General features: G+C 61.1%; 1 protein-coding gene across 1 annotated transcript in view; it reads right to left on the bottom strand.

Annotated features, from left to right (window-relative positions):
- Window positions 1-119: 119 nt before the first annotated feature.
- The window catches only part of PPP1R13B (protein phosphatase 1 regulatory subunit 13B), a 66,181-nt gene continuing 55,325 nt past the window's right edge, over window positions 120-10,975 (bottom strand). The window contains exons 9-18 of the mRNA XM_090265540.1: window positions 9,298-9,478; window positions 8,015-8,119; window positions 6,373-6,542; window positions 5,478-5,979; window positions 3,649-4,409; window positions 2,993-3,130; window positions 2,780-2,913; window positions 1,831-1,997; window positions 966-1,165; window positions 120-391 (exon numbers count right to left, since the gene is read on the bottom strand). Coding sequence (XP_090121666.1) covers window positions 350-391; window positions 966-1,165; window positions 1,831-1,997; window positions 2,780-2,913; window positions 2,993-3,130; window positions 3,649-4,409; window positions 5,478-5,979; window positions 6,373-6,542; window positions 8,015-8,119; window positions 9,298-9,478 — 2,400 coding nt within the window. The 3' untranslated portion in view covers window positions 120-349. The remainder of the gene's footprint in view (window positions 392-965; window positions 1,166-1,830; window positions 1,998-2,779; window positions 2,914-2,992; window positions 3,131-3,648; window positions 4,410-5,477; window positions 5,980-6,372; window positions 6,543-8,014; window positions 8,120-9,297; window positions 9,479-10,975) is intronic.

Below are 10,975 nucleotides of genomic sequence, written 5' to 3'. Positions count from 1 at the left end.
GTCTCACTGATGGGTGAGTGACCCGGAGAATAAGCAGTGGCTTTGGGGCCCAGTAAGAGCATTTGTCTTCATTGGCAACCAGCCAGGGGTGAAGTCCAGGGCTTCTATTGGCAACAGGGGCGGTTTGAAAAGCTGGGGGTTTATTTGGATTTATAGGAATTGGCAAAATTCAGTCCTCTTGGAGGCAACAGTGGAGATGGCTCCCCTTGAGCCTGCGGGGTTTCACATTGTGGGTGCTGCCTGCTGCCATGAGCACCACGAAAACCATCGCTAGCACTCGCTTCCGGCAGTGGCAGGGCGTGCCTGGTGGCTCCTCAGCGCCAGCCGGCCGTGCGAGCTCCACGGACGCTCAGGCGAGCGTGCGCTGCCGGGGTTTGATCCGAGGACACAGCTGGGCAGCCAACAAAAGCGAGTCAGGATGAGGGGGCATGCTGAGCATCCAGGTGCCAGCTCACCGTCTGCCTCCCACGGGACAACCCCCGACTCCCCTGACAGTTGCACCCAGCCCACCGTAGTCTGCACCGTCTCTCTCTCAGCACTAGGTGCCACCTACAGCACTCGTCACTGTCTGTCCCCCTGGGCAGGTGCCTGGCCAGGCACAACGTGTGTGAGTGCGTGCGGAGGGGAAGCATCCCAGCCCTGCTGGACTGACAGTCACAGACTCGCCAAGGGCAGCCACCTGCCGGCTCACGCCCCTCCACCAGGAAGGAAATTTCTAGGATTCGGACTTGTGATCAGGGTGAGGCTGAGCAGCCTGGGACTGGGTGCTTGGGCCTCCCTAACGGCCGACTCTACACAACACCCATTGGCAGAGGGTCCTGAGGTGGAGAGGGGCAGTCCCCTGCCCATGGTCCCCCAGCAGGAGGTGGGCCCCCCATGAGGCCTGGTGTGGTTTTGGGTACGGAAGGTGGGACGGAAGCGGCAGCACTAAGTCAGATCCCGGGAGAGCGAGACAGAGCACTCACCCCCAGCAGGTTTTTGGGCACGTAGCCCTCGCGGTCCCCAAGCCGAGCCCACCACCACTCGGTCTCATGCTCGTCCTTGCGCCTCAGGATGGTGATGGCGTCTCCCTCGTGGAAAGACAGCTCGTCGCTGCTCTGGGCCTCGTAGTCCCACAGGGCGTGCACCACGCCCTTGTTCATCACTCCCAGCTTCTCCTGCACCCCTGGGACAAGGTGGGAAACGCTCAGCTCAGGCCTCTGGGGGGTGGGCTGCTGAGAGCCCCATTGTGGGACGAGGCCCACATGCTGCTGCCCTCGGTCGGCCCGGTGAGGTCGTGGCCGAGAGCTTGGAAGCCTGGCCTGGCCGCTGCCCTTGGCCTAATGCCACGCCTCCTCTGTGTCCAGCAGAACGCTGCTGCCGAGGTTCTGAGACCAGAGGCGAAGGAACATCGTTCTAAAAGGCTTTTCTGGGGTGAGACTGACAACCTGCATCTACAACAAACTTCCCAAAGACAGTGACCAAAGAAGCGGCGTGACTGCTCCTGGAGGGCAGGCAGCACTCACCGTGGCAGCAAAGGTGCAAGTCCACGCCAGGAGTCCCTGTGGGGCTCCCACGAAGGGCCAGGCATGCTGGCAACCCAGGCACCGGGCACCTCTCTCCTCCCAAGGTAGCAGCCACTGGCTGCCGTGGCCCCTGCCAAGGGGGTGGTGCCTGTTCTGGGGTCTAACAGCGCTGGGCCCGCAGGCTCCCGTCTGGCGTGGGATGGGCAACCTGCAGCAGCTCCTGGAAAGGCTGAGCCCTGCAGTGAAGCTCGGGCAGCTCCCGCCCAGCAGCGGCGCGGGGCACGTCGCGCTACAGCCCAGGGGAGGACGCCGGCGCCCCGCTTACCATACAGGAACTGGGAGCACTGGATGTAGCCCTCCTCCATCTCCTCACACTTGTCCGCGGCAGTTTCAATGTCGCTGATGGTCGAGGCGAAGATGGCAGCGCCGCTCTCCACCAGCTGCTTGCAGAGGTGGACGCTGTTGCAGGAGGCGGCGCAGTGCAGTGGCGTCCTGCAAGGGGCGGGGCGTGAGGGTGCTGCGTGTCTGCCGGGGGCTGCCAGGGCCACGCTGAGCCTCAGTGCTTGCGCGTTCTGTGCTTTTGGGTGGTTTGACTTCCACTAATGACCTGTCCTGAGCTCATGTAAGTTCCTGAGGGGGCCTGGTGCGGCCTGAGGACTGGCCTGTGAAACTGATGGTCACTGCACTACAGGGGGCAGGGGCGTCCCGCTGCTGATGTGCGCCTTCCGGTGGCTACGATGGTAAACGTGACGTGTATTTTACAATTAAAAACGCTGGTGTGGCTCAGTGGATTGAGCGCTGGCCTGTGAACCAAAGGGTCTCCAGTTTGATCCCCAGTCAGGGCTCAGGCCTGGGTTGTGGGCCAGGTCCCCAGTTGGGGGTGTGCAAGAGGCAACCACACATTGATGTTTCTCTCCCTCTCTTTCTCCCTCCCTTCCCCTCTCTCTAAAAATAAATAAAATCTTTTAAAAATAACCCAGATGTTCAAACACAGCAGAGTACAGAGCTGCCTGAAGTGGACAACAGTGCCCCCGGGAGGCCAGGGTCTGCACAGGAGCACAGGGCCCCACAGCGGCCCCCACAGACTGAACACCAGCCACAGGTGACCCGGCCACTTAGGAGCGAGCTGTGGCCACAAGACACCTGGCTGGCCCGCCGTGTTAACAGCAGATACACAAGGGCAAACCACAGCTGTGTCTGCACTCTGGCGGCCCCCCTGACCCCCAACTCCCTCTGTTCTAGACTCTGCGTCCCCCGCACGAGGAAGGGCTCACCAGCCATCGCTGTCTGCGGCGTTCACGTTGACCCCGAAGTCCAGTAGGAACCTCACGATGTGGTGGTGGCCGGCACAGACGGCATTGTGCAGGGGGGTGATCCCTTCGTCGTTGGGCTTGCTGGGGTCTTCCACCTGGGACACGGGGTGTGTGAGCCCCGCCTCGTGGGGGAGGGAGTGGAAGGGTGCAGGGTGGCAGCTCTGCTCAGCTCACCTCGTAGATGATCCTCTGCACCAGGTCGAACTCCCCTTCCAGGGACGCGTCCAGGAGCAGCGCCAGGGGGCTGAAGCGGACGCGCAGCCCACGGCCCGTGCGCTCCGAGTTGGGCTTCTTCAGGTTGGTCCGTTTGCTCTGTGAAGAGGAAGCAGGCTTCTGGCTTAAAGGTGATCCCCCCACAAGCCCAGCCATGGGGACAAGACAGGGCCGGGACAGAAGCCCCAGACCCTCTGGAACAGCAGGGAGCCAGGTGAGCGACATTCAGGCTTCTTGACTACGTCCACCCTTGAGGGGTAAAGCTTCTTCCCACCAGCTGCAAGGGACTCCCGGACCCTCTGCTCCATCAACGCTGACCTCCCACGAGAGGCCTTTGTCTGGAAGGTTCTCCTCCCCTTCGCTGCCTCCTCCCAGAATTCAGTGGCAGCTTCCCCTCCTCAGGAGAGCCTTCTTAGGACCCCCGACTGGCTCTGCACTGTTCTGCACTGTCCCATGGCTGAGCCAGTGTCTCCTGGGCCTGACTCACTGAAGGCGGGGGCCACTCTGCCAAGCCCCCCATGCCCAGAACACGGCGAACACAGGTGGGTCCCCCACAAGCACAGGTGGCCCTGGCTGAGGCCCACACCCACCGTAGAGGCTGCTGGGCCCACACCCACCGTAGAGGCTGCTGGCCGGTGCACCACAGCGGGGAGTGAGGGGGGCACTTGCTCTTCCCCTGGAGATGGGGCCTCAGGGGCCTGCTCCGTGGATGGGGCTGTGGCCACGTTGTTGTTGTCGTCCTCAGCAGGCTCGGCTGTTTGGTGGGTGGTCTGGGGACCAGTGAGCCCCTCTGGCTCAGGGGACGGGAGCTGGTTGTCATTGGCATCCGAGGCGGGCGCAGGCTCGGTGGGGAGAGGGGCCGTGGGCCGGGCAGGGCCAGCCTCCCCCAGGTTCCCGTTGGCGCCGGCATTCCCGTTGTCCACGTCGGCCAGCGTGCCCGCAAAGTCCTGCGAGGGGCTGGGCTGGTAGAAGGGAGTGCCCTCCATGCCACCAGCCAGGGTGTTGAAGCGCTGGTAGAGCAGCTTCTGGATGTTGGGCCCGCCGGGGCCCTCGGGCTCCGTGATGGAGCTGCGCTTCTTTAGGGGCCGGGGCGCGTTGGCCAGCTTCCTGCGCAGAGCTTCCAGGTCTGCATCGCTCTGGTAGCGCAGCGGGGAGTGCACGATGGGCGTGAGCTTGGTGGGGCTGAGTGGCCGAGGCAGGCTCTCCACGGTGCCTGCAGCGCTGTCCCCAGGAGGGGCTGGGCTATCCTGCTCGGGCTCTTTCTCAGCACTCTCTGCGGGCGGCTGGGGCTGCGATGCGCTTGTGGCCAGCGACCCATGAAGAAATGGCAACGGTGACGGGGACGTTGAACCAGATGGTAAAACGGGTTTCCCGTACACTAGGAGAGACACACAGGACAGGAACTCAGCACCTTTCAGGGCCTGCGGTCTCATCACTAAGCACCCTGGTTCAATGACAGATGGGCCCAGTGGGTGAGCCCTCAGTCAAACCCCGAGATAGTCCTTTGCTCAAAGAACCTCAATGCCTCTTTTGGGAAGGCGGAATGTCTAACTTGGCAGTTATTACATTTGGTATTCCAGAACTGGGGCAAACACGCCCTTCTTGTTTTCTGGCCAAGGAGAAGGACGTCACCTCTGAGTGTGTGTCTGACCCTTGGACTAAGGGTAGCAGGATGAAGCACTGGCCAAGTCAGAAAGGAGGGCCACCTGGGGGCCCAGGGCTCTAGAGAAGGGTTTTGGCCTCTCCCAGCATGGGCCAGAGAGCAGCCTCCAGGCTCCTGGGCACGGGGCGGCCAGGCAGCTGCAGGAGTGCCTGAACAATGAGTCTGGAGGCTGCAGCCCACACTCAAGAATGTCTGCGGAAACCTTGCCCACATCCAATGCGCAGACCCTGCCACCTGTGTCAGAAGCGCCACGGGCCTCGGCAGGTGTGGAACTCGGCCCCGCTCTCTGACCCCTCTTCCGAGATCGCCTTGGCCACCAGGGTCGACCTCCCTTCACCCCAGTCAGGGCTGTCCTCCCTTGCAGGCTCTGGTGGAGGTGCCCAAAGCAGCAGACACTCCTCCGCATTGTCACCCCAGGGATCTGGCTCAGCCACGGCAGGTGTCGGCAGAGCCCCTACACAAGCTCCCCAAGATAGCTTATGCACCAGTCCCCATGAAGCAGGAGAAAGAGGACACCCCCAGGTCTCACCTCCTTGGCACTGAAACACCTGGGCGCTGGGACAGGAGGCCAGAGCTGTGACCATGCAGCCACACGAGCCCTCTTTGCGCCCATCCGCCATTGCTCATCCATTAGCTCCAGTCCCCACGACACCCAGGCCTTGCCTTATGCAGGACTCAAGCTTAACCCTGTGGAGCTCATGGCCCCAATGTGAGGACACAGGTTGGCACTTAAGTAAAGGTGTAACCTCCGGGCCCCAAGAGGAGAGCACAAACCCACCGTACCTGCTTTAACGGCCTTGGTTGCGGTGCCGTGGGCCGCCGGCTGGTAACTCCTAGGCGGTGCAGCTTGCTGGAGGTACACGGAGTATATGGAGCTCGAATTCACTGTCTGGGGCCCTTTCCTGGGGGACTGTGGCCTTGACCCTTTGTCAGCCAGGAAGGGCCTAATGGCCACAGTCAGAGGGAGGTCAGGTTTGCCGTCTCCGGCAGGAAATGCAGGTGGCCCTGCTGGTGGGTATGTGGGGCTTGGTGGCACGGAAATCCTCTGCTGAATCTGCTGGGAGGAGCCCGGCTGGTGGGAACTGCCGACAGTGGGCAGCGGTCCGGGCTTCTGCCGACCGGGCGGGCCTGCGCCGGGCCTGGGCAGGCTGCCCTCCTTCCTCCTCTCCAGGGAGTTCGTTGACCCCGGACCCATGGGCGCAGCACTGGGGTACGTCCCACAGCTCGGAGGCGGCTGCCTGCTGACAGCGGGAACAGGCGGCGGCAGTTTACCCGTCTCCAGGCCCTGGATTTAGACGTTCAGGAGAAAAATAAAGTCATCCTTTGAAAAATTAAGCATCTTTCCATCCAGTCACAGAGAACACAAAGTAAGACCTGTCATCCTTCAAACTGGCCATGGCCAGGCACAGGGCACTGCGGGGATCACACACAGTGGGGCAGCCACCCGTCCCGAGTGGGACAGCCACCCGTCCCGAGCGGGACAGCCCTGACTGGAGGCCTTTCTGCTGACACACTGCTTGGTGCTCAGGGCCCACGAGCCCCTGCAGACCAGGCACGGCTGGACACTAAGGGGAGCACCTGAACTCGGCACCTCCTGCCCTGAAGGGAAGATGAGGCCCAGACAGGGACATGGTCGGGGGGGGGGGGGGTGTTACAGGGTCCGGGACACACGGCCTACCAGCTTCTCTGCAGCTCCCAGAGCTGACAAGGGCACAGGCTGGCCGGGAACGGTGCCCTGCCTGAGAGGCCCTTCCACGCTCGGGTCCTTCCAGTCCGCACTGGCCAGTGGCGTCGGCTTCACGGAAGGGCTGACGTTTTGTTTCAGCGTTGGCCAGTTTCCGTCATTAGCTTGAAAAGAACACAGAATTTCAGTAACCCTTGTCCTGAATCAGATCAGCCCACGTAAGAGGGGCCATGTCAGAAAGGAAGATCACCTTTGGGACACGGCATTCTGACAGAGTGGCACTGCCCAGGCGCCGCCCGCCCCTCCCGCACACCAGCTCGCCCAGCAGCACCAAGGGCCCTCTGCAGGCGAGGACTTGCCAGCGCCCACACGGCTCCCAGTGTGCAGGCTCCAGCCACGGCCAAGCCAGCGGGGGGCCAGGGGTTGGAGAAACATCCTCAGCCCTCAATCAAATACAGGTCAAACCCATGACATCAACAGCAATGAATAAAATAAGCTCTGGCACTTATGTTCAAACACTACTCACAAATACATTGACACACACCGATAAAGGTTTTTCTTTTGACTTTGTAACAGGTTTGACCTGTACTTCTTGCAGTATGAAGAGGAAAATTCAACTTTAAGCTGTTAGAAAATTCTGTCCCCTATAACAGCGCATGATCCCAGGAGGCTGTGCCAGGTCCCACTGATGGGAGAGGCAGGCCCTACTCCGCTGCACTGATCAGAAAGCCAAGTCAGCCCTGTTTTCAGGAAAGCCGCCAAGAAGCCACATTTTGACAGAGCATTTTCCAAACTGACAAAGGGAGGCAAAGCATGTGGTGCCCAGCTCACCTCTGGCTGCTTTCTCTCCACACAGGCTAGGCGCGGGGGAGTGGAGAGTGCTCAGCCACCAGCCACACGGGGGACTGTCTGAGCCCTGACAGGAACAGGAGGTCCTGGTTCCTGTCCCTCCTGCCACCCAGGCTCCAGGCAGATGCAGGGCCCTGCCCAGGCGGTCCAGGTCCCCAGTCTGACGTTGCCTCACTTGGGGTGGCCTGTCAGCCTATTTGAGGCCAGAAACTGCAGGCACACTGGGCGCACCAGGGTGGAAACTCAGGCTGACGGGGTGACAGAGCCACTGCAGCCACAGGGGTGGGCTTCCTGTGCTCTCCGTCAGGGCCACAGGCACATGGCCCTCCAGCGGCTCCTGAAATCCCGTGTCAAACAGGTTTGGTGGGAAGTAGCCACAGAAGGGCCAAGAAGGGACCAGGAATTTTCTTCAGGGTAAGACAGAACGTACAGGAGGGAGGCCACTTATTTTTATTATAAAGGGACAATTATCTTCAAGTATGGAGATGCTTGTACTGAAGGTAACATTTAAAGCCTCACAATGGACTCAGGACATCACCTTAATTTGGGAAAAATAACCCAAACCAGCCTGGCTGTGCCGCTGTGGCTCAAGCCCTACCGAGTCCCATCCGGAGTGTGTGGCCCAGCTCAGACCTCACGCTGTCTGGTGAAGGGACACGCGTGATCCTGGGGCACCACTCAAGCCTACATGCAATGAGCACCCCTTTCTCGGTTTGGAAAAAGAGCGACTGTGATTGAGCAGCATCAGAGGAGCGGCACTTCCCACTGGGCCTGCCGGCCAACATACACTTCGTGGACAGCTGAGCAGAGGGCTGCGTGGAGCCGTGGTCCGGCCCAACGTCCAGGTCTGACACTGTCCATGAGCTGGTCACTCTGGGGTTACCATGGCCATCTGTGTGACACGGAACCAGAACAGCCAACAGCAGGGTTAGTGTCCCCACCAAGGCAGTTTCTTCCCCCAGATCCACATCTGGGCCAAGATTTTGCCCCCAGAGTCGGGGTGACCCCTGTTTCCTGCGCTCTCACCTCCCAGCACAGGGGAAAGACCAAGGCTAGTGCGGAACTTGTGGAGGACACGTTCCTGCGGCCCTGTGAGGGTGTCTTCTCCCTGCACCCCCGAGAGGTGGCCCAGCAGACCCCTGAGAAGAGGGGCGTGGGAGACATGCCCCGTGTGGGAAGGGTCACGATGAAGGTGGCAGGGAAGCGCCCGGCTGTGCCGACTATCTGCCAGGGTGAACGTCCGCCTCTGCCCCACTGCAGGGTGGCTCGCACGGGAAACTACAGCTCATCAGAGGAGACTGCTACGAGAGGCTCACGGGACCAGTCCACCGCGGGCTGCTGAGACTCGTCCGGGGCCCGAGGACTGGGTCGCCTCCTGCCTCAAGGTCAGAAGGAGCCCGAGCCCCACAGCATGGGCAGTGGGTATGGCTGCTCGGAGCAGGGCCCCGTGGGAGGACAGGAAGCCAGCAGACAACAGGCTGCACCGACCTACCCACAGTCCTGACAGATGACCCCCAGCGTGACCCAGGCCAGTCCTCAGGACTGCTGTCATCAATGAAGGGACGCAGCAGCGTTCCGACCTGCACTCCGTGACTAGGAGTTAAGGGGCTGTGTCTACCCCGGTCAAAACGGAGGTCCTCCTGCAAAGCAGCCCCGCTCTCCGCCACATCGGTTTAAAACCAGCTGCCTCCCCCTGAGGAAGGGGACAGTCTCCATGGAGAACCTGCCGCAGCGGCTGGGAAGCGGGTCACTGCGGGCACTCCATCAGGAGAGCGAGCGCCAGCACCGCGCTATCGAGGCCCGAGGCCAGTCACACCGCACACATCAGTGGCCAAGGCCAAAGGGACAGCCTGTGGACTTTCTGACCGACGAGGACTCGCTGAGCGGGGAAAGGAGAGACTGGCCATAGCGCTCTGTTTATGGGACAGTCACTGTGGTAGCACACAGCTCCCAAGGGTGCCCAGACCACGGTGCCTGGGGGAGACTGAGGGTGCATGAGGGGACCCCCTACAAGGATGCTGCCCCATGGCTGCCTCCGGCTCACTTCCCAGGAGGGGTCTGGCCACTTACCAGGTTTGGACCTTCCATGGGCAGCCCCTGCAGCAACCGTGAGAGACTGGGGCTTGATAGGGTCCCCTGGGGATGAGTAGCTGCCGGTGCTGGGGACCTGGATGTAAGGCCCCACTGCAGCCACCCTACCAGGGGTGCTCAGGGGTGACTGTGGTGATGACGCGCCATTCACGCGGCTCAGCTGCAAAACGGGAAGAAGCGAGAGTTAACATCCTCCGAAACCTGAACTGCTCGCTCACTCAGCTCTGCTGAGGCAGCCCTGTCAACCTGGAAGACGAGCGTTGAAAAGGGCGAGACTCTAGGAAGGGCCTCGACCGCAGTTTCACGAGCAACGCTCTCTCGTCACACCACTGTCCAGGGGCTGCTTCCCAGGACACTCCCACCTGTGGAGCCCTCTCACCACCAGGATGCTCCCCTTCCCCAGAGGCAGCAATCTAAGCCTGGGCTCTAAGCCTGGCTCCTAATCCTGCTCTGCCATGTACTTGCTGTGCTGCCTCAAGTGAGTGACTTGACCTCTCTGAACCTCTGGGCCCAGGCCCATAACGTCAGGATAAGGGTTACTGTGAGGCCTGGATGAGTGGCAGGGCCCGGAACCAGGTCAGAACCTGGCCAGTTCCCTGAAGGTGGCTGTGCCGTTGGTGCTCAGCAAGGACACCCGGCCAGGGCCAGTAACACTGTCACACAGCACCGCTCAGCAGCACCAGAGTCCCTAAGAGGGCTGCAACTAGAGGACCACTGACCCCTGAGGGGTCCCCATGAGAAATCTTCAACCTCCTGCAATTGTTTGCAAAACTCTGCCTACACAAGCGTGTCATTTTGGGGAGAGGGCCCATGACTCTGGCAGTTGCTGAAAGGTGCCTGGGACCTATGGGTGGCGACACATCCCTGCAGAAGCACTGACGTCTTCAAGGAGTGACGCCCGAGGCACCGCGTGGGATGCACAGAGTAACACCCCCTGGCCACTCGCGATGGTGACGGGTGGCTCTCGGTGTCAGCGCACACTGGGACAAACACATCTAGACAGATGCTGCTGTGAGGACCCTCGTGGGTGAGATGAATGTGTACATCAGCAGACTCTGAGCAATGCAGACTGCCCTCCACCGTGCGGTGGGCCTCACCCAGTCAGCTGAAGACCTTATGAGGAACAGCCTGCAAGTTTCTGCGGTAAACAGATGGAGCCTGCGGTCTCTGAGGAGGAGGGAGTCCCGCGGGCAGACAGCCCTCACACTCTAGCCACGGGGTCGGGTCCCTGGGTCTCTAGGCTGCGGCCTCCACCACGGTGGGACCCAATCCCTAAAGCGACCCATCGCTCTCTCCTTACACACACATCCTTTGGCAGTTCTTTTCCATCGGTTGCCTCTCATGCACCTCTGACCAGGGACTGAACCTGCAACCTTTTAGCTTACAGGAGGACACTCCAACCAACTGAGTCACACCAGCCAGGGCCATCCGTGGGCTCTGTTTCTCAGGGACCTGCCAGGGAGGCTGGGGGGAAGGGTGTTAGGCTGCAGCACAGAGAGGGGGCCGTGTGCCCTCCCACAGCCTCTGTGCTGCTCATCGAGGTCAAGGGGAAACCGCGACCTGTGATCATAGTTACACGGGTGAACCACTGACCTCTGAGTTCTTTGCTCAAAAAAGCAGAGCCTGTAAATAAGAGGCTGTCACCTGAGACCCTTAA

This window comes from Furipterus horrens, unplaced genomic scaffold (assembly GCF_987537825.1).
Source record: "Furipterus horrens unplaced genomic scaffold, mFurHor1.1.pri manual_scaffold_21, whole genome shotgun sequence".
In the NCBI taxonomy this organism is placed as follows: domain Eukaryota; kingdom Metazoa; phylum Chordata; class Mammalia; order Chiroptera; family Furipteridae; genus Furipterus; species Furipterus horrens.
This window is presented reverse-complemented; position numbering and strand designations above follow the sequence as displayed.